The 23,010-nt window shown below is 38.5% G+C and overlaps 1 protein-coding gene across 1 annotated transcript; it reads left to right on the top strand.

The window, feature by feature from the left end:
- Nucleotides 1–1,549: 1,549 nt before the first annotated feature.
- On the top strand, nt 1,550–19,489 carry Ntmt2 (N-terminal Xaa-Pro-Lys N-methyltransferase 2). Its single transcript, XM_004658797.2, has 4 exons — nt 1,550–1,703; nt 12,268–12,443; nt 18,011–18,260; nt 18,893–19,489. Exons 1-4 carry the CDS (start codon nt 1,550–1,552, stop codon nt 19,162–19,164), a joined length of 852 nt encoding a protein of 283 aa, XP_004658854.2. The 3' UTR covers nt 19,165–19,489.
- Nucleotides 19,490–23,010: the final 3,521 nt, after the last annotated feature.

The raw sequence follows: 23,010 nt of genomic DNA, 5'->3' as shown, positions 1-23,010 counted from the left end.
GGAGATGAGGTAAAGCCCTTCTGAATGGGAATACTTTCCTTCTGAAAGGAGACACAAAAGCTGGCTCACTCTCTGATCTCTGCCACTTGAGAATACAATGAGAAGAGGTCCATCTGAAAACAAGAAGAGACCTTGCGGTAGGCCCGGGGTCTGTAAGAAACTCGATCTTGGGCTTCCCAAACTCCAGAATTGTGAGAAGTAAATGTTTGCTGTTTAAGCCCTTGATTCTGTTGTGATGTTACACCATCTTGAAGGGACTAAGAAGGAACCCTCTTAGAAGCTGCCTATTTAAAAATGTGTGCATTGGTACGTGGGTGCACACGAGGACAGGGCCAATAGTGCATGGAGCTCATATGGGTTTTCCTGTTAGGAACATTTGGAGAGTAAAATTAGCTATGTTGCCTGCAGCGAACAGCTACCCTTCACAAGTGGGGGACCTGATCTTGTTTAGCAAGGGACTAGTTATAAAGACATAGGCAAATAGAGAGAAATTGTAAGGGCTAGGGCTTTAAACAGCTTGGCATATTACTACCCTCAATTTCAAGCAGGGAGGCAAAGGAGAAATCATCAGAGCAAGGGGAAAATATTTTCCTGAGAATAGTCAACCTATGACGTCTGCATATGGGAGGTGCCCAGGGAATAAGTACCTTGACTTCATTCTTGTCCTATCTATTGGGTGAATCCAAGTATTGGCCACAGGGTAATGGAGCTCATTGATGTAGTCACTATAGGTAACACGTCATGACACATAGTTAGTACGGAGTGGAGCTACAGGCACAACAAGAAGATACATAGTACAAAACACAAATATACTCAGGAACAAAATCATGTCCACAGCAAGCAGAGAGGAATAAACAGGCTTCCATGAACAGGCATTGTTTAGAGCCAGCTAGAGAAAAAGAGCTTGCTGATAGAGAAGGGTATTCAACATCAAAACAGGTTTTCAAATAATTGCCTCTCTTGAAGAGGTTTAAAAATGGGAAACACATATCCATCTCTATGAAATGATTTGGGAAAAATTGTACTGATGAAAGGAATGTGAGTGGCTAAGATGACTTTGAAGGGTCCTTGTAACTTGAGGATTCAGTGTTCCAACAGTGATGGAAATCAGGGAACAGGATCTCCTGCAAAATATTCACAACTCTTTGAAATGGAAATTGGGCTCTTCCAATTTCAGAATCAAATTAAGGCAAGTATTCAGGGTGTTAGCAGGCTGTGCTTGAGCCTGTCTGAAGCAGCAGCGAAGCGTGCTTTGTCCTGGATGAAGTAGGATTTCACTCAGCCTGTTTCCATCTTGACTTTTAGCACCTGCTGGCTTGGAGTGGTGTCGCACAAGCAATCAGACTTTGGGTGGATGTGCCAAGAGCCTGACCTCCCCATGTCTGCTGCCCTTCCCCCTACACCCTATGATAGCCTCTCCTGTTATAGATGGACAGGGAACTGGTTTAAAATGACAGTGTCAAGTTCTTTGAGGAAGAGAAGACTAATTCAAAGAAACAGCCAGACAAGCTCTCTTTCTCTGCAGGAATAATTATTGTTCCCCTGCAGCATGGCCCACCTGGGAGCACATTTTGCCTTTAGATCCCGCTGGCAGAAGACCGATGATGAACTCTGTCGACATAGCATGTCCTTTATCCTTCACAAAGCCATTCGCAATGACTTCTTTCAGAGCTATCTCTACCTGCTGGAAAAAATCCCCCTGGGTAAGTGAGTCAGAGCTGCTAGATAAGGGGCAAAAGAGCAAAGGGAGTGTATGAGGTTGTGGGACACCAGGAAGCAAAGTTAGAACAAGAGTGCTTTTCAGCCAAAAAAGATTCTACAACCAGTGTTAGTGCGGAAATGTTTCAATGGCATTCTTATATGTAGAGTGAAAGATCAAGTACTGCTTGCAGGACACAACTCTATTTTGGGATTACCATGCACTCATAGGCGCATTGATTTGCTTCTCAGCTGCTTGAGTATTAGGCTTCTAGAAACCCATTTTTAGAATCTTGAAGAATATATTTGATATTTGTCATATGTGCTTGGTGTGGGCGTGTGCATGTGTGTGCATGTGTGCGTGTGTCTGTGTGCATGTGTGTTCCTCTCTTAGCATAAAGGAAGCTGATTTTAGATTTTTTTTTTTTTTTGGATATCAAGGGAAAAAATCCTGGAGTAATAGTATGTCTCTGTTTTTGCTGTTTCCTTTAGTTTTCAGCAAACTGGGCAGTAGAACAATACAAAGCTGATGGGGTTTGTCTATCCAACTCTTCTCAATTCTGCAAGTAGCACCGAATAGGAAACAACTAATCATTTCAGGGTGAAACACTCTTCCCTCCAATTCTCTGAATTATATTTTCTCTCAGTAAAATCAGGGTTGCTGTGTTTTCATCCCAACCTATTTGCTTAAGGTTGTCTGATAGCCCCACTGTTCACTTGGGGTGGCCAAAGTTTCCAGCTGTAGAAAGGGCTACCTAGTTCATTGTATTGCATTCAAGAAACTAGATATTATCAGCACATTATAGCCTCATTTTTTAGTTATTTCTAAAGGATCTTTACAGGCCAATGAATACCTTTGTCTCATATTTTTAGCTTTCCTGTGAAATGTTTTCTTATCTATGATTTTGAGTCTCATTGCCACACTATATATTACTGTCATATTTTCTCCTTCCACTTCCACAACTCCTCCCTTCAATTATGTTTTGTTTTTTAAAATGAAGGAAAAAAATTAAGGGAATGTGTCCATCTAATCTAGGGAAAATAACACCAAAGCAAGAACTGAAGTCCATGATACCTTCCAATAGGATATAAAATGTTCCTCCTTTATAGCTAGGTGAAAACAAATGAGATTAGTTCAATGGGAAGGAGATAACATCCTGATGGCTTCATACTTTGGAAAAACACTGATTTTTGGTAGACGGTTTTAGGGACACACTTAAGAGCTATTGATAGCAATGGTGGTTTAGACTAGAGAAAGCTATTGACTGTAACTACTGAGAAGAGATTCACTAGTGGCAAGTGACTGCCATGCTTTCAAACTAATCACTAGAGAGAGACAAAGGACACATTTCTGAAAGTAGTTAGACCTGAGTTAAGGATGAAACCCCCTCTTCTGAAAATCTTATGAAACTTTAATTGGGACAAGCAGACTATAATATATTAAATCCTTATCTATTTTTAGTGTATATAATCATTTTGATTTTATAGCACCTTTGATTTATATGTTTTCTCTTTTATGTATGTGTTGATGGTTTGTTGATTTGGAATCTTAAAAAATTGCTATTTTGACAAATATTTGACAAATCCATGGAATCCAAAGTAAAACAAAAGAAAAATGAAACATTTATGCTCAGAATTAGAGTCAGTGTCATTTTCGTCTTCACTCCACCAATGGCTTTTGAGCATCTGTAACCTTTAGAGGTACAAGTGGAAAACTATTCCTCTACTTCAAGTCAAAGGTGATTTTATTTTATTGAGTTATAGCCAGTTTTCCATAGTGAACATTGCTTATTTTCTCTATCCTGATAATTCAGTCTTGATCATACTTTTCCCTGACAATCCCTGAAATAGCCCCATCCACAATACCAGCTTAATGACATAAATTGAGGATTATATTAGTTGGCACGTGCTAAGTTATGCTACAATGAACTCATTAATCTCAATGGCTGCACACACACTTCTGTTCTTACTACATCATATTCACTGTGCATTATTGTGATGGAAAAGCAATATTCCACATAGGTGTGCAGGGATCTGAGATGTGAGCATCTCCACCACTTAGCTGTCACTAGTCACCAAGACAAAGGAAAAGAGCATCTAAAAGCTTGTCTATTAACTTTAAATGCTTTATCCCCAAATGACATATATTGCACCTCTGTGATTTAGAGTTAATTTCACAGAAATATAAGGTTACGGGCAATGTAAAAGGAACACATGTATAATTGGTCATTAAATGTTTTGCTATGTGGAAAAATCACTGCATTTTAGAGCTGGATGCATAAAATACTTCTTTCCAGTCAACCCAATCATATTCAATACAAGAGGCATTTGTGGAATTATTATTATTCAAGTGTTACTGTCTTATACTACTAACAAATTGGGCTCTGCAACTTACTAACAGCTCTGAACATTATTTTACTCAAAAGTGTAGCAGGGGTGTTTGAAGGATTAAATACAGTATACCTATAAAAGTCATTAGTTTTCAAATGTGTTAGCTTTCCCCTTCCTTCCCCTGAGCCAGACCTCTCCTAAAGTCACTATTTAGCATGTTGTAGAGCAGGAATTACCAAGGACAATGAACTTAATTCACTGAATGAGACTTTTCAGGCTATAGCGGATATTATGGTTTTAGGATTGAAATAAAACTTACCAGGATAGATGCTTCCTCCCAGACTCACTGAGGTGTTTTAGAATTTAAGCTTCTCCCGCCCTTGATGATTTCAAGACTTCATGAAAATGAAAATAAAACCCTTCTTTCAAAAAAACTTGGGGATCCCTTCCTGTAGAGTCTGCACAGAGAGTTAGTTGTTTGGGGTAATTATAGAAAGATTTGTGGCTAACCAGTCTCTTTGACTCTGTCTTTTCCTCCTTCCTCCAACTGCCTGTGTTGGGCCGTCAGTCTCACTCCAGCACACTATGTAGTGACATTTGGTCATTGAGAAGTGTGCTGACTTGCTCCTGTGATTTATGGAGCAGTAGGGACATGTATAGCTAAGGCCTCCAATGGAAGATTTATCGATGCTGTTTTACCATAACAGATTTTCTGGAAAAAAAGAAAATAAGCTTATCACTATGTCAGTATTTAACTTTATTTTTAAAAATTTATTTTATTTATTTATTTGAGAGCGACAGACACAGAGAGAAAGACAGATAGAGGAAGAGGGAGAATGGGCATGCCAGGGCTTCCAGCCTCTGCAAACAAACTCCAGACACGTGCGCCCCCTTGTGCATCTGGCTAACGTGGGACCTGGGGAACTGAGCCTCGAACCGGGGTCCTTAGGCTTCACAGGCAAGCGCTTAACCGCTAAGCCATCTCTCCAGCCTTTTATTTTTTGAGGTAGGATCTCACTCTAGTTCAGGCTGACCTGGAGTTCACTATGTAGTCTCAGGGTGGCCTTGAACTCATGGGGATCCTACTACCTCTTCCTCCTGAGTGCTGGGATTAAAGGCATGCATCAGCACGCCAGGCAGTATTTTACATTATGTATCTCGTTCATCCTCAAGATTTTCCATTCTTATTTTCTTTTTCTTCTTATTTTCTTCATCTTGTATCCATGTAATGGATGCACAAAGAAGGTAAATTATTCTTCCTAGGTCTTGTGGTAGTGTGTGGATCAGAATTAGAACCCTGGCATTCTCACGCTTGACTGTTCTTATTTTAAATTTACTTTACTTATTTATTAGAGACAGAGAGAGAGGGGGACAGGAAGAGAGTGAGAATGGGCTTCCAACCACTGCAAATGAACTCCAGATGCAGGCACCTCCATGTGGGACCTGGAGAATTGAACCTGGATCCTTAGGCTTTGCAGTCATGTGCCTTAACCACTAAGCAATCTCTCCAGCCTCCACTTGACTGTTCTGAAAACATTATGTCCTTCTTCTTTCCAGTGTGAATAAAACTAGGTTAATGTAAGGTTTTCCACACATAATTTTTAATTTAGTAGGAATATGAATCACAGCCTCTGAGGTGTCTTGGCTTTCTGTGGAGATCAAGGTATGGTAGTATAGTGAGTAGGTTGATTTGATTTGATTTGATTTTACCAGCCCAGAGTTAATTTGGAAGCTTAGAGCTAAGCTATTTCTAAAGGTAGCTGTTTGGGAACAAATAGAAAGAACAGGAGAACAGTCAGTGTAAATATCTAGGTTGTTTATTAGTGCTTAAAGAGACATGTACATGGTTCAATTGGAGATGATCACATAAGTTAACTACCAATAATTGTAACATTATGCACAGTTCTCAATGTATAAAAGCCAAAACTATCTGTTAACTGTTTTATTGAGGATTTTTTTCTTTTTACTCTTGAGTGTTGTTATTCAGAAATGGTTCTAGACAGTTTATCAGAAAGACCAAAGCTTTTTATTTGAGTAGGATTGTCTTATGATCTGCTGTAATACTTGTTTTCTAGGTGACACTGAACAAGTTACCATCTTCCTTATTCTCTTATTACTTATCTATAAAACAGTTACTATAGGCCAAGTCTTGTAGAAGCCTAAGAATAAATTTTACAGGATTAAGCAAGATAATATAAAGAGATAATATGAAAATACCTGGCATACAGGAATAATTTGCTAAGTATTGCTACCCTTCACCATTGATCCCTTTCTAGAAGAATCAGTCTTTTGGGAATAAATCCAGAGGAATGGCTTCCCATTTGCTACCACAGTTAGCAGACAGAAGCAATAAAAAAAAAATTCTGGGGCTTGAGAGATAGTTCAGTGGTTCAGACACTTACTTGCAAAACCTGACAGGCTGGGTTTGATTCTCCAATATGCACAGCAAGCCAGATACATAAAGTGGTGTATGCATCTGGAGTTCATTTGCAGTGGTAAGAGGCCCTGGAACCCTCATTTTGTCTCTGTCTCTCTCTCCTTGCAAATAAATTAATTAATACATAAACAAATGAATAAATAACATTTCTGTAAAGCACTTGTAAATTTCACAAAACCAACAATTCATCTGCCAGCATTTTTGAAATCGATTTCATCACTGTGGCTTGCATTTCCACAAAACTCATTGTGTCATCTAGAAAAAAATTACGAGGTCATATTTCTCTTTTTGTGGAGAAAAGATAAATTTCTTTCTTATTTAGCAAACATATTTTTCAGGTCCAGAATGTAAGATGGATAAGCAATGAGTTTGGATTTAAATGGAACTAGTATCAAATCCCAATTATGTCATCGCTTGTTACTTGAGAAATTTCATTCTCCACTTGCCTCTTTGTTTTTCTTCTGTAGAAGATTATAACAATATACGATATGAAATATGTAATATAATATATATTCAATTAGAAATAAATATTTTGCATGTTTCTGGGATGTTTTATATATTATAAGTAACATTTATATTTTTGTAAATGCCTAATTAGGAGGACAGATTTTATAAAAAAAAGTATAACTTGCATGTGCTGATATCAGCTTTCCTATATAAACAAACACTCTCCACTTTGTTGAGTTCACATGCTATTCAAAGAATAAAAATTATTTGTTCAATGAACATTTAAAGAGGGACTACTGAGAATTAAGCATAATGGTGAGTAGTGAGGTTATGAAGAAAATGAGACACAGCCATTCTCAAGAGCTTAGTGTAGGAAAGAAATCCAACCTGTCTCTCTCTCTCTCTCTTTCTTTCTGTTTCTCTCTCTCTCTCTCTCTCTCTCTCTCTCTGTGTTCTGAAATCAAATACAAATATTTAAGACTAAACTTTCTAACATAGTACAATACAAAGATATACTAATTTGGTACATGCTAAGTAATGATGGTAGAAACACAGTAAATGTCATTTTTCTGTAAGTAAACTACTATGTTCCTATAAGAACACGCAACCTTACATAAATAATTAATAACAATGCAGGGGCTTTGATTTACATTATGTAGATTGTTTTATTCCTAACTTTTGGCTAGCCAGGAAAAAAGTTTCATGGCTAAGATCTAGCTGGAATAATTCCCTAGTTATTTTTACTTGCAGGCATATGCTAAAACTTAATGACAAGTATGATGTATACCATTCGTTGTACATTAAGTGATGTGTTACTTAAATCCCCCTTGCTATGCTATAGTCTCCATGATAAGTCTGTGATTCCTACTGTCTTCAATTTCATTTTGTCTTTTTCAGCAGTCAGGTTGTGAGTAAGATAGCTGAAGAGCTTCTATATACTTACCAACAGTTTAAAAATATTTGTATTGAAAAACTAACATTATAGTATAGTAGTTAACCTGTATGGAGATAGAGTATATATACTGCTTAGTCTCTAGCAAGTGATGTATGTGGAACTTGAAACTCTTCCAACAAATTCATAATCATTCAGGATCCAAAACATTGGCTTTAGTGCTTACAAGTTGGACAGTGCCAGTGTCACTCCATGTAGAGCACAGAGTCATAGTCTGATGACATATATTTGATTGAAATAGATAGAAATTTGGGAGTATGTAGTTATGGAATTTAGAGGCAAGCAATACTGTAGTTCAATGTCACAATCCTGGGGTCATCTAAAGGAAAAATGTTCTTTGTTGAGGCTACAAATTTTTCCCCCCAAATTCTCACCACTCAAAACTATGCTACATTTTGGTTTGCTTCATCCAGTGATCAAAATACTTTTAAGTCCTTGTATATTTTGCCTTGAGGCTTTAACCATATTTCTATTTGGTGGCTATGAATAAAAACATACTTTAAAGACAATTACTAATGTACCTTTTCTTCTTGGATACTTTGTCTATTGCCTGGAATCACTCCTATATTTTCTCTTGTAATATAAAATGGTTTTGCTCCAGATCTGATAAATGGCTGTCATGTGGGGATTCCTTTCCACTGGAATTCCAGCATTTTTCTTCATGCACCTTTTCTTGATTTTAACCCTCGTTGGGCTGAAACATATAGCTTCCAGCAACTTCTGAAGAGGGAATCAATGGGAGGCAAATACTCTTACAGTTCACTGAGTGTTAAATTTAGCATCAAAGTGATTTTCCTTAGTGTAGTCCATCATTACTTTGCAGTATTGCTAATGGAATTTGTGATATGTGCCCATTTATACTTCTTTGAAAATAATGTTGCCAAATAATATATACAATTTCAGTTTGGGGGCTGGAGAGATTGCCTAGTGGTTAAATGCAGTTGCTTACAAAGCTGGATAGTCTTGGTTTGATTCCCTACTGACCACATAGAGCCAGATGCACAAAGTGGCACATGCATCTGCACTTCGTTTGCAGTGGCTGCACACCTTGGAGTGCTTGGGCTCACTCTTTCTCTTTGTGTCTCTCTCTCTCTCAAATAAATAAAAAAATATATGGGCTGGAGAGATGGCTTAGTGGTTAAGCGCTTGCCTGTGAAGCCTAAGGACCCCAGTTCGAGGCTCAATTCCCCAGGACCCACGTTAGCCAGATGCACAAGGGGGCACACGCATCTGGAATTTGTCTGCAGTGGCTGGAAGTCCTGGCACGCCCATTCTCTCTCTCTCTGCCTCTTTCTCTGTCTGTTGCTCTCAGATAAATAAATAAAAATACACCAAAAAAATTTAAATATATATATATATATAAAAGTATTCAGTTAAATTAAATTTAACATAACCAACACCTAATTTTAGTACAGTTATGTCCCATGCAGTGTGAGATATTCATGTTAATACTTATATTAAGAAATCATTCATTGTTAATCTAAAATTCAAATAACTTTTTATTTATAAAAATATCTATATTTTTAAATTTTCTAAACCTGGTAGTACTATTTTAAAGGTATTCTTTTTCCCTTCACACTGACCTTAGAGTCTTCTTACTCTTTGTGTTTTGAAGTTTCTTAGTGTTGTAGATAAATTTAGATTTAAAAAAAATCCACATTTCTTACTTTTGTTGGATCTTATGATCTTTTATATCTAGAAATTTCAATTTGTTATTTGTTTAGTAATTGTCTTCCCTCTGCTTTATTGATTTTCTAATTGGTTTGATGTTTGTCCTTGTGGGGATTAAGACTTTATAGATTTATTCTTAATTACTTCTGTTTACTGTATCTGTCTTTTTGTTTGCCTTGTAAATTTATTCTGTTATATTCCAAAGTTTTCATAATGACAACTTTAACATCTAAGGATCCCTTGTTCATTTATAAATAGTCTTTTCATAGAATCTTATCTTTGACACATGCTCTGATTCTTATAGATCTTCAAGGATAAAAGATTATCTGATTTCCTTTAGGTTAAATTCTCATCCATTTCCTGAGTTATTTTCTATTTCCCTTGGGGTCAATTTTGATTATTTATTTCGATCTTTTTCTTTCAGGCTGATATTTTACTCTCATGAATTTGGAGATCATTGCTTATCCACATTTAGGAATAAAGGACAAGGTAAATGATTTTAGGTTTCCTCTGTTTCCCCAACTAGAAAGGATTACAGAAACCTGCACGTGTGCAGACAGACGTCTTAAGACTCTGATGAGTGTGTGCATGGGAGGCACATCAACTTTTCTGTAAGACAAACTAATAGAATGTACAAGCCCCAATCATTATTATTTATTTATTGAGAAGAGACAAATTTCCCCTATAGTTGCAGCTGCATTGCCTGCTGCTTTTCAGAGGGCACACTTGTCCTCTCGACTGGTGGCTCTGTGGACAACCTTCTTTTCAGTGTGTTTCATGTGTGGTTTAGTATGTATGCACACACACAATGTATGTGCATGTGTATGCAGACATGCCTGCACTGTACACATATGTGTGGATGCCAGAAGAGGGTGTCCTCCTCTATGATTCTTCCACCTTAGTTCTTTGAGACAGTCTCTCAGTGAAGTTAGGGGGTCACCATTTTCTAGTTAGATTGGATGACCAGCAAGCCTCAGTGACCCTTCTGTGTCCACCCTTCTCAGCACTGGGGTCACAGGCATGCTTGGTGACTCTTGGCTTTATATATGGGTACTAGGGATCCAACTCAGGTCTTCATGCTTGTGCAGCAAGTGCTGTTATGTGCTGGGTCACCGCCCCAGCTCCAGACAGACTTTTTATTAGATTATTATTTATTTATTATTTACTTATTATTTGCTTTGCCTTCATCCTCCTCCTTACATTTACCACCCTATTGTCTATAACTCTGTAATGTAACTTCTTCCACAAGTATATTAGTTTGTATATTGTTTAGCTTATTTATTTATTTACAAGCAGAGAGAGATAGAAGAGAGATGGTGAGAAGAGAGACCGAGAAGATGGGCACACCAGGGCCTCCAGCCTCTGCAAACAAAACCCAGATGCATGTGCCCCCTTGTGTATCTTGCTTTACGTGGGAACTGGGTAATAGAACCGGGTCGTCCAGCTTTGCAGACAAGTGTCTTAACTACTGAGTCATTTCTACAGTCCTTGTTTAGCTTTATGTCATGCTTTCTTCCAGAATTTTGTTGACATTTGTTGAAATCATGGATCCTTCAGTGATTCCCCTTTCATTTCCTTCATAGTCAAGGGTTTACTCTCCTATAAGAATTCACAGGGTGGACTAGAGGGAAAGAAGGCAAGCCCTGATACTCAGCCTTTAATCTTGAACTAGAGATCCCTCCTTTGCTCTCATTTCTTCTTGAGCTCCTCCAACGAAAATATTTTATAACTGCGTGAATGAACTGCGATTTATAAAACATATTCAGACTTACTCTCTTCACCGGTCAGAAGTTGGAACACATGTGTGTCTGTATATAGATGTCTTAAAATAACATCTCACATGTTTTCTGAAATTCTAAATTGGCATTTGTAAGTGGCATGAGGAGGTACTGCACTGGTACACACTAGCTGCTCAAGGAGTGTCACTTCTCTTTATTATTTTCTTTTCCAAAGGAGTAGCTCAAGTACATATTTGTACTGCTGGTAAAAGACTTATCTATGTGCGTTCTGCTTTAAATGGAAGTGAAAAATAGCCCTCTATCTGAAATGATAATTAAGGATCAATGAGAAAATTGCTATAAAACATTTGACAAGCAGAAATAAAACTCACTATGAAATGACAACATGACTTACGCTGCTATAGCAAATGCTACTAGATGTTTTTTTTTAAATTTTTTGTTCATTTTTATTTATTTATTTGAGTGTGGTAGAGAGAGAAAGAGACACAAAGAGAAAGAGAGAGAGAGAGAAGGGGCACGCCAGGGCTTCCAGCCACTGCAAACGAACTCCAGACGCATGCACCCCCTTGTGCATCTGGCTAACGTGGGTCTTGGGGAATTGAGCCTCGAACCAGGGTCCTTAGGCTTCTCAGGCAAGCGCTTAACTGCTAAGCCATATTAGATGTTTTTTGATACAGTGTTGTCATGTTTCTTAAACTAGAGTTATTCATTTATGAAAATGCCATATGACTGTTTCATAGATAGGATCTTGAAAAATATCACAGTTTAAAGTTTTCCCAATGTTATTTAGTATGCAAGCCACTGAGCCGAAACTCAATGCTATATAGTGTGCAAGCTACTGAATCTGAACTCATACATTTTTCTGATTTCAAATCAGTGTTTTTCTTTCACAGCACAATCACGGAATTTTAAGGAGAAATTTGCTACATAAAAAGGTTGAACTTGTTCTGTCTTATAAGTACTAGTAACCCTTGGTAATATTTCATTTGCAGTGAAATTATATGCTTTAACAAGTCAAGTCATCGATGGTGAGATGCAGTTCTATGCCAGAGCCAAACTTTTCTACCAAGAAGTACCAGCCACCGAAGAAGGCATGATGGGAAATTTCATTGAACTCTCCAACCCAGACATCCAGGCCTCTCGTGAATTTCTCAGGAAGTTTGTTGGGGTGAGTTATTTACCTGAAGCTTAATGATAGGGCAAAGTCCTTGCAAGCATTGAACTCACCCGTTTCTGTGTCCTCACTCACATTTTGTTGGAGCCATGTGGCTCAGCTAGGAGTTCAGCCTGATTGCCTGTGTTTAAGGTGCTCAGGAAAGATAGACCTCATCAAAGCCATGCACTAATCCACTTGGCATTTCTCCATCATAGCACCAGTTAATCTTACATATTTCAAGTGAAGGTCAACTAGAAGTACTGATCAAGTATTTGATATTTTTGGTATCAAGAAGACATTTTTTTGAGTCTTAGAGAGAAACAACTGGTACCCAGAGAGTGCTGAGAAATCATGTCTTTAGGGATCATTAGTTGACTTACTGAGTTTCCATAATAAAATTAAATGTAGTAGAAAATGCATACTAATGTTCACTTTAAAATAGGGACAGTAGAATTTATTTTATATATATGGGTCATATTTTTACTTGTAAGAGTGTGATCCTTTTATTGGTTTTGTGTGAACCTCAGTTCTGACTTCCAGGATATACTGAGACAGGGAAGTAAAATATAGGAGCTAAAATCTTGGGTTGTAAATTCATCATGGTTCTTTTATCTACTGCATAAGCAATTTTGGGCATGCTTAGTACATGCATTTAGCTTTAGTTTTCTCATCTGTGACTAGAAAATGACACAGAAGAACATGAAGATCATAAAGAACAACCAATGTTCAATACTAGCTTTAGTACACAAAATAAGAGTACAATAAATCTAACCATAGCTATTACTGACAATAACAAGGTGTTTTATATTATATTTTAAAGAACTTCATTTAGTTGTTAGAATAATAAACCCACACCGTGAAGCTACTTGTTGTCCTTAGGAGGTAACATTGTGTGCAAAGTTTATTTCAATTAATTACAGTCATTTGATTAAAACTTGGATTCCATTTTATTCAGACAAAGCTTCAGAGTTAAGCTGTCAACTCATTCAGAAGCATGGCATGAAGACAATTTCTGCTGCTGGGGTAAAATTTTCTTATGCCCCACCTCCCTGGAGCACCCAGTAGTACCTGAGTCTCAAACCTGACAATAAAGAAATGTGGAAAGGGTGGGATATCTACCAGGGTATCATGTTTGTCTGACATAAATTGAAGCCATAACTCACTAAAATATCTAGAGGTGATAGCCATGGGTGTTTACAAGTCCTGCGAAGCATTTTAGGAGCACTGACTCAATTACTCTTTACACTTCTTAAAGGTAAGTACTATTATTAGCTCTTGTTTTAAACAGTTGTTGAAAGTGAAGCTTAGAGTGGCTAAGTAAATTGTCAAGGTTGCTCACTGGTAAGAGGCAGACTGAGACATAAGCCTTCCAGGTCTGTCTTGTACCAAATTCTTGGTCTCAACCAGTACATATTTTTCCCATTTGTCTCACAAAGCAGAAAAGTCCATACTTGTTTTCCTCCCTCATGACCATAGACCTCAACTCTCCTCCATCCTGGCTCAAGCAATCCCTCCTGCTTGCCTCGCGGTGAGGTCAACTTTGATCCTGAAGCATTTCAGAAGCTTAGTTAGTAATCCAGCTGTCTTGTCACTCCATGTGGAATGCCAAGCTGACCACAGGGATGCTGTCAGACAGAGCCAGGAGCACACCCATGGACTCTGGAAAGGAAGCAGTCTTATGCTTTCATATTTATGTTGGAAAGGGGGCATGCTCCTCATTTCAAATACATATAAGAGCCCTTCTGAGTAGACAAGGCTCATTGTAAAGCTGGGACCTTGAGCTAAGTATAAACATGGTCTTTCTAAAGGAATGATATTTTAGTACTTTGACCTTAATAATCTGCTAAATTAGTATGTAGGTCAAGAAGCAAGGAGTTGGGAATATGAGTATCTGACATGATTTATTTTTATGTCAACTGGGAAAAGGCAGATAGTTTAATTTAAAGTTTTGCTTTCCTTTCAACACTTAGTGACATGGAGCAGTGGGAAAACTGTTTAATCTAGTTGCAAATATATTTGCTTTAGCAAATATACAAATGAGCTGGTTCTGCTGGATCATGTCTAAAATCCCAACATTTGGAGGCTGAGGTAGAGGATCACCATGAGTCTGAGGCCAGCCAGGGCTACAGAGTGAGTTACAAGTCAGTCTGGAATAGAGTAAGATCCTGACTCAAACAGAGACACACACACATGTACACACACACACACACACACACACACACACACACACACACTACCAAGATGATGTTTACAGCATACCTGATAACTTTACCCAGTTTTAGATTTCAAGAGAGGGAAAATACCAGTACATCAAAAGGATTGGCATTCAGTTTTTTTCTGCTTCTCATATTGATGTCTAAAACACCTTGATCTTAGTGGTTATAATTTATGGCTTTTATATAGTGGCATGAAGCTCTTACATCCTAGTTTTTAACTTTATTGAATGAGCTTGAAATTGTGTCATGCAGAAGAAAATGTTTAGACACCATCAAAACAGAATGAAGTTAATTGTGTTTTGTTATTTTGTATGAACCCATGCATTTGAAGATAGCGAAATGAATTAAAATAGAAATCAAAACACTTCCTGTTTTGAAACCATAGGCATGTAGTTGTAGTCACACAGTATTCAAGGGGATCAGATTTCAGTCCCAGTACAGCTTCAGTAGTCATGGTGTCTAAGAGTTTGAGAGCAGATGCTGAGATCTTTCCTTAAATACCTCTTCTCTGAGGAGTGGCATGTGAGTGATGGACAGCAGGAACAGCAGAGCCCGGACATGGGAGGCAGTGCCAACCACGTAGGATGAGACAGAATAAGAAGGAGGCAAGTGAGGAGAGGCTGGAGGTTCATGGCATTTGATTGGAAGAGACCTCTGGTCTGCTAATAAACAACAACAGTTTCAATTAATAGCTTGTCACCAAATATCACACGTCTAATTTGGTGAGAGATACTATTTACAGGGTGAGAATCTTTCAGAGAGTTCTAGTTCTAGTATTTCACCTTCTTGGACCTTTGTTTCTTTGTGCCCAAATGCAGGAGAATTAAATATCAGCAAATTAAAGACTAGAGTTTTGCTGAGATCCTTAAAGGCTTTCTGGGAGAGTGATGGGATGGCTGAGGGGGGCATGTCCCTGCCTTACTTTAGTAGCTTTGTATTTATCTTTTCATTGAATGAAAAAAAATTAGCTGTTATTACCATCTTAAAGTCCTGTATCATAGATCTTTGGGTCTCTTTGTTACTCCATAACTCCACTTCTAAAACTACTTGCTGCAGTCATAATGAGAGCAACATGACTCAGAGAGGTGCTCATAGCCATGTAATTGCTTGAAACATTTAAAGTTAGAATTGTTCATTGAGCATATAAATGTCTACTGAAGTTAATTTCTGGTAGCTTAAAGTAATTTTACCTTTCTTGTGCTTTTCCCTTTCATGTTTATGAATTTACTTAGGAGATTTGGGTTTTATGCCATTTTACAAGTTTTTTCCTGAATTGTGTAAGTTTACATTGCAATACGTGAATGAGGAGGCACCATCGTGTTTGCAGAAATGACAAGCATATGGCAAAGTGGTACTACTTCCTTTCCTGTACTCAAGGCTGAAGTCACTACTCAATCACAAATCTCTTTTCTGTTGAGTCTGAACAAAATCCCTGAATTATTATTTTTTTTTTTTTGAGGCCAGCCCAACAGGCTGCCATTTTTTATGCAAGAGAAAGGGAGAGAGAAAGAGAGACAGAGAGACAGAGAGAAAGAGAGAGAAGATTAGCACTCCAGGGTCTCCAGCCACTGTAATCAAACTCCAGACACATTCACCCCCTTGTGCACATGTGTGACCTTGCACTCTTGCATCATTGTGTGTCTGGTTTATGTGGGACCTGCAGAGTTGAACATGAGTCCTTAGACTTCACAGGCAAGCACTTTAACCACTAAGCCATCTCTCCAGCACAAAGGGAATAAAAGTTGTCACTCTAGGTAGCACTCCTGATATAGAATTAGCTTTGGATTCAGACACTTCCTGTCCAAATTCTAGCTCTGCTATTAGCTGTGTAATATTAGAAACTTGGGTTTTCTGACCTTCAGAGTGGAAATAATCAGTGTCATCTCATGGAGGTTTAATGATTGTAATTATTGTGGATGTAAAGAGCAGGCTGCATATAAACACTCACTCACCATAGCCCTCATTCTATTTGAAGAGAAGCTGTAATTGTCTCACGTTTTGTTCTCTATTGTACATTTCCAGCATAAGGGAAGCCTTCTGGATATAGTGGAAAGCAGATTTTTTGATGTTTCCTTCTTCTTGAACTTGCCTTTGATCTTTAGCCAAATGGTTTTTATCCTTAGTTCCTGAGAAATCAAGGGTTGACTTTCTCCTTAACATCTTGATTGGTAATTTCAAGTATCCTGTTTCTGTAATTCCTAGCACAAAACCTATTCTGCAGCCATCCCAATTATGACCAAATAATTTAGACTGGCTAGCCATCATAAATCAGAAAACTTTTTTTAATTGTATAGAAGCAAGTTTGAGAAAGTTTACATTGGCTAATTTATTCCTATTCCCCGCCACTTCCTAAACCCCTTATTCCCTATTAATTTTGTGTACAGACTTACTTTAAAAATTCTTTTCAGTGAATGTGTAGTTTCTAATACAAAAACAAAAGAATGCTTTTTAGCATTAAAGAAGACAAGGATGCTGTAGAATCTACCCTGCATCCATATAGATGAGATTTAAAATAAAATTCTGGCCAGGAGGCAGGAGGGATGGCTTAGTGGTTTAGGTGCTTTCCTGCAAAGCCTACGGTTCCAGGTTCAATTTTCCAGATCCCATGTAAGCTAGATGCACATGATGGTGCATGCATCTGGAGTTTGCAGTGGCTAGAGGCCCTGGCATGCCCATTCTCTTTTTCTGTCTCTCCTCTCTCTAATAAATAAATAAATAAATAAAATACTTAAAAATAATTCTGGCTAGAGAATGGCACAATGAACACTCCTCAACTCAGGTCCCAAAATTTACCATTCACAGAAGAAGGAGGGTAAATTCTGAGCCCCAAAATTCAGTTTAGAGAAAAATAAAATTTCAGCCATATCAATATGAATAAAGAACAGTTTCATGAAATGAAGTTTAAAAATATTTTTAAAACTCATCAAGACTCACTGCTCAGCTTTCCCCTCATTGTTAAAAATGAATAACACATGATGCAGACCTACTTAGCTCTGACTTAACCCAAATAATGGCATTTCATAGGGCTAGCAATGGCTCATTAGAATTTCTAACTAATTAAACCTAAGGTATCTTTTAAATATTAGTTTATAATTTTTATTAAGGACCTATATTTTTAAAAGTGAAATAGAACTAGATAGCTGGCTATCTCTGGAAAGGGTAGCCAAAAGTTTTTATCTTGATTGTAGAAGTGGGTACTTAGCTATATGCACTTGCATAAACTCACTGTATTGTATACTTAAGCATATGTCTTATTATATAAAAATGACCCAAGTGAAGTTGATTTTACAGAAGTAATTGTAGTGTACAAGACTCAGGGTAAGTCTCCTTACTTGAAGTGGCCCACAAGGTATCTTTCCACAGGGTCCAGGGAGAGCGGGAACTGGCTGTGCCTTGGACTGCGGTTCTGGGATAGGAAGGGTCAGCAAGCACGTCTTATTGCCTGTTTTCAACAGTGTGGAGCTGGTGGACATGATGGAATCTTTTCTCCTTGAAGCCCAGAGCTACCTGCAGGTTAAGGAGGATAGAGTTGAAAGCTACCACTGTTACAGCTTGCAGGAATTCACACCCCCCTTCGGGAGATACGATGTCATCTGGATTCAGTGGGTTTCTGGTCAGTCTTGCATGGTGTTGCCTCTGTCCTTCCCCATTTTCCATTTAGGGTAGATGCTCACTGGAGATAATAAGGACACAGGGGCAATGTAGTGGTAGCTGTGCTTAGATAAGTTTGCAGCCCTAGTTGTCATGAGAATTACAAATAACTGAACCCCCAAGCTTCACCCTTAACATTCTCTTACAAGTCCCACCATTAGGGATGGACTGAGTGCTTTTGGACTAATATGTTTAGTCCTCGTTTATTGGTAGAACTGAACCTTTTCAGACAATGCAACAGCAGTGAATTGTATTTTTATTTGTGTGCTTGCACACCTCAAAAGTGATATTGGAGGTGGGTGGTGCGAGGACATGGAGGAACTGCTGGGATGGGTAGTAGTCTTATTTCTATAAAGTAGAGGCCCCAAGCAGTATGAAAACTACCTTAAAGACTAGGGGTTAAGTCCCCTAAGAGAGGATATGTAGTCTTTTATGTAAATTTTCAAAGACTCTGACATTAACAATTCAAGCACTCACCTAATTAAGGGCACAAACAGTCATTTCCTGATTTTCGGCTTTGTGTTCTTTCCGACTCACCTCCCTCTCTCCCCACTGTCTCCTTCTATTTTCTCCCCAATTTGACTCTGCTTATAGGGTACCTGACTGATAAGGACCTTCTTGCGTTTCTTTCCCGGTGCCGAGATGGACTGAAGGAAAATGGTGTCATCATCCTGAAGGACAATGTGGCACGGGAGGGCTGTATCTTCGATCTCTCTGACAGCAGTGTGACTCGGGACATGGACATCCTCCAGAGCCTAATTAGGAAGAGTGGGCTGATGGTGCTAAGCCAGGAGAAGCAGGAGGGCTTCCCAGAGCAGTGTGTTCCAGTGTGGATGTTTGCTCTGCACAGTGACAGACACTCCTGAACAGCAGTAGGAATGAACAACTCTACTGGTCATGGTGCTTTGGGACTGTGGTGTCTCCCCAAGACACCCCGTGTAATGCAGATACTTATGGAAATGGGGGACACAATGCATGTCTGGAAATGATGATGTAGTGTTTATGTGCCAGATACATAGACTGTGATTTGCACATGCTTACATATTCACTCACTAATAAAGAGATAGGCTCATACTCTGTGGATTTCCTGACAGATGGAGAAAAGCATCAGGAAAAGTGCTTCGATAAGCTGCTTGCATATATTAGAACTGTACAAGTATGTACGAAAACAGAAAAAAAAAAAAGAAAGAATACTCCCAAATTCTAAACTTGTTTGTTCAAATTGTGATATCAGGTGGTTCACAGGACAGGGAAGAGAAATCTAACCCCTGAGCTTATACCAGTTAGAAACATAATACTTCTTCTTTTCTCCTCCTCTTCCTCCTCCTCTTCTTCCTCCTCCTCCTCCTCCTCCTCCTCCTCCTCCTTCTCTCTCCCTCTCTCTCTCTCTCTCTCTCTCTCTCTGTCCCTCTTGAGGTAGGGTCTCACTGTAACTCAGACTGACCTGGAATTCACTATGTAGTCTCAGGTTGGCCCTGATCTCACAGCCATCCTCCCACCTCCTCAGCCTCAGGAGCACTGGGGTTAAAGGCGTGTGCTACTCTGCCTAGCTCCTGCCTCTCTGATGTTGCTACTTCTCTTGAAAGAACATCTTCTCCTAATTACAAAGGTATTAGTCAAATACTGTTATGAAAACAGGTCTGCTGATTTTGTTTTGGGCCTTTTGTTTTACAGCAAAAAGTGTGTCCTTTTACTTTTATTTTGTATTAGTTTTACTGCTCAGTGATATCATACGGACATAATTTGATAACAGAAGTCAGCATTATGGTGGCGGTGAAATCCCTCTTTTCAGAGTAAGCGTAGTACCCTGAAGTTTTGCCTTGAACATACAAGTAGATAGTATCGGTGATCTAATTTTATCCACTGGTTTCCAACACCATCTACTTCCTTGCAAGCTGCTTCTTGATCCCCTTACTGGAATGAAAGTACACTGGAAAAAGAAACAGCAAAATAAATGGGCAAGAGAATGATAACCTGAGAACTGAACTTGTTGAATCACTATAAGGCATTAGTTTAATTAAAAATGTTCTAAAATCTTTCAAAAGTAAAAATTTAATATAATGTTTTAAAAACTATTCTTACCTCTCTGTCTCTCTCTCCCTCTCTCTCTCTCTCTCTCTCTCTCTCTCTGTGTGTGTGTGTGTGTGTGTGTGTGTGTGTGCCTGAGTCCCTTGTTGCTGCAATCAAATGTCTGTCTGGATTAACATGGGTACTGAACCATCTCCCTAGGCCCATGTAATTGAATTTTTACTAGCAGAATATTAAAGTACAGTTATATTGTCTTCAAAACATGCCAGGAAGGGCTGGGGAGATGGCTTAGTGGTTAAGCATTTGCCTACTTAGCCTAAGGATCTAGGTTCATTTCCCTATTACCAACGTAAACCATAGATGCACAAGGTGGTACATGCATCTGGAGTTTGTTTACAGTGGCTAGAGGCCCTGGCACCCATTCTCTCTCTCTCAAGACAAGTAAATAAATAAATAAATAAATAATTTTTAAACTCAATAATCTTCATGTTGAAGGACATATATGTGTTTTGATCCTCAAATTCAAAGAACTAATTTAAGTAAATCATGTCTACTCTATGACTATGCCAGCACAATGAAAATCAGATATCTAAGTGTAGCTCTATATTTGTTAGAGTTCTCTAGAGGAACAGAACCAATAGAATAAATCATATTAAAGGGGAATTTGTCGCATTAGCTTATGGCAGTCCAATAGCAGTTGTAGGCCCAAGAGTCAAGGAACCCCATAGTTGCTAAGTCCACAGGGCTAGGCACTTCAGCAGTCCCAATCCTGCACTGAAGCCTGGACACTCCCTGGGGAGCTGCTGGTCTTCAGTCCACACTGGTCTTTAGTCCACACTGATCTTCAGTCCATACTGGAAGGCAGCAAGCAGCTACAGCAGTCACATGGAAAGAAGGGCTCTTTTCTCCCAGAGCTTCCTTATATAAAGTCCCCCTCTGAGAGGGGCTGCCAGCTCTGGAGGAAGGGTTCACTCTGTGGACAAGACTTCCTCCTTCAGTTAATCATTCCTGGAAGCAACCTCAGAGACCCACCCCAAAGGGATGTCTGTGGATTGCTGGACAGATCAAGTTGACAAGAACTTAACCATCAAAAGCTCTAAGGAGGAAAACGGTTGTTATAAGACATTTACTTTCTTACAGCATCACATTGCTAGTTTAATTTGGTATGCAAAATTTTTGTCAGTTTCTCTGCCTTGGCATCTTTCAACTACTGGGGAAACTCATGTACTCTAGTATAATTAGCAGAAGGTGAGTATGATCCCAGGTAAGCAAGTCACTGACCAGGCCTAAATCAAACAAATCATTCTTAAACAGATTGAGTATTATGAAGAAGAGTATTCATGTGTAACCCTCCACAAGTATTGGAACAAATTAGCAAAACCTTCTTTTTAGGCCTACCTACCCTGAGAATTTTCTGTTTCTGTCTTACTAGTACTTTTAATTCCTTTACCTCTTGACTTTCTTCATTTTCACAATTGATACAGATGCCAGTGTTCTCAAGTTTCTGAACATACAGAGGAAACGGTGTGATTGCCCTATGGATACCAACAGATGACTGAACTTAATTGAGCCTTTGATTTTAATAATCAATCAGTCCCCTTTCTCTTTTTAACAAATCACTTATTACTCTACTTAGAAGTTTTCAGATCTTTATTGCTGTATACAAATTTCCCAAATATATCTACATCCTTAATTTAACACAGAAAGTAGAAAATGCAGAGCAAATTTTGTCAATATCAGCCCTCTGTAATGTTAGTCATGGTTCAAGAAAAGAATGTAGTAGCTTGGGAGGAAATAGAGCTATACCATGCAGCCTAGTAGGTCATGTTACTCAAAGAACAAGCAGAAGTTCTAGAAGGTTGCAAGTAAGGGGCTTATTTTCCATTCTTGTAATTATCATCATAGATATTGTGGAAGGAAGACATTTAAAGTGAGACCTACTCTATAAATCTAATGCAGTGATCCAAACATACCGCTTCCATTTATCAGCCCATTAGGAGCCTGGTGGTATACATGGCAGTGGTTATCTACATTAGTTCCCAAATACTGGTCCATAGTCCAGCTGCCTCAGAGTCATCTGGGGAAATTGATAGAGATCTTAGATTTCATCACTGTCAAAGTTTGGGTCTATGAAGTGGATCATACTCACCTTCTGCTAATTATACTAGAGTACATGAGTTTCCCCAGTAGTTGAAAGATGCCAAGGCAGAGAAACTGACAAAAATTTTGCATACCAAATTAAACTAGCAATGTGATGCTGTAAGAAAGTAAATGTCTTATAACAACCGTTTTCCTCCTTAGACAATTTTTACTCCTTCAATAAGATATTAAACTGATTCTGAGAACTAGTTTTGTTTTGAACATAAAGTATGATGCTGGGTTCTTTCTCTCACCAATACCAATTATTCTAAAACATAAATTTGATAATATCACATAATACTGTCTTGTAGTGACTCCCATCACCTACAATGTGAATTTCCATCTCTTTAGAAGGGCATATGAAAGCTTCATGATCTTCATGACTGGCTTCTCTTGCCAGCTTGGCTTGCCATATCCCTACATTGGTACCTACTTGTAATTCCCTAATGAATCATGATTTATGGCTCAAGGTGTTTATAGATGTTACTTCTTTATGTCCCAAAAGTTTTGGTATGTTGTGCTCTCATTATCATTTGACTCCATGA

Source organism: Jaculus jaculus, chromosome 1 (assembly GCF_020740685.1).
Source record: "Jaculus jaculus isolate mJacJac1 chromosome 1, mJacJac1.mat.Y.cur, whole genome shotgun sequence".
Taxonomy (NCBI): Eukaryota; Metazoa; Chordata; class Mammalia; order Rodentia; family Dipodidae; genus Jaculus; species Jaculus jaculus.
Note: the sequence above shows the minus strand (reverse complement) of the source record. Positions and strands in the feature narration are given on the sequence as shown.

What these genes read in the sequence shown, in the direction of transcription:
- Ntmt2 (XM_004658797.2), top strand. Translation starts at nt 1,550, where the DNA reads ATGGCCCACCTGGGAGCACATTTTGCCTTTAGATCCCGCTGGCAGAAG. An exon ending in GCTGGAAAAAATCCCCCTGG is followed by an intron (nt 1,704 to 12,267) that starts GTAAGTGAGTCA and finishes TTTCATTTGCAG; the next exon opens with TGAAATTATATGCTTTAACA. An exon ending in TTCTCAGGAAGTTTGTTGGG is followed by an intron (nt 12,444 to 18,010) that starts GTGAGTTATTTA and finishes ATCTTTCCACAG; the next exon opens with GGTCCAGGGAGAGCGGGAAC.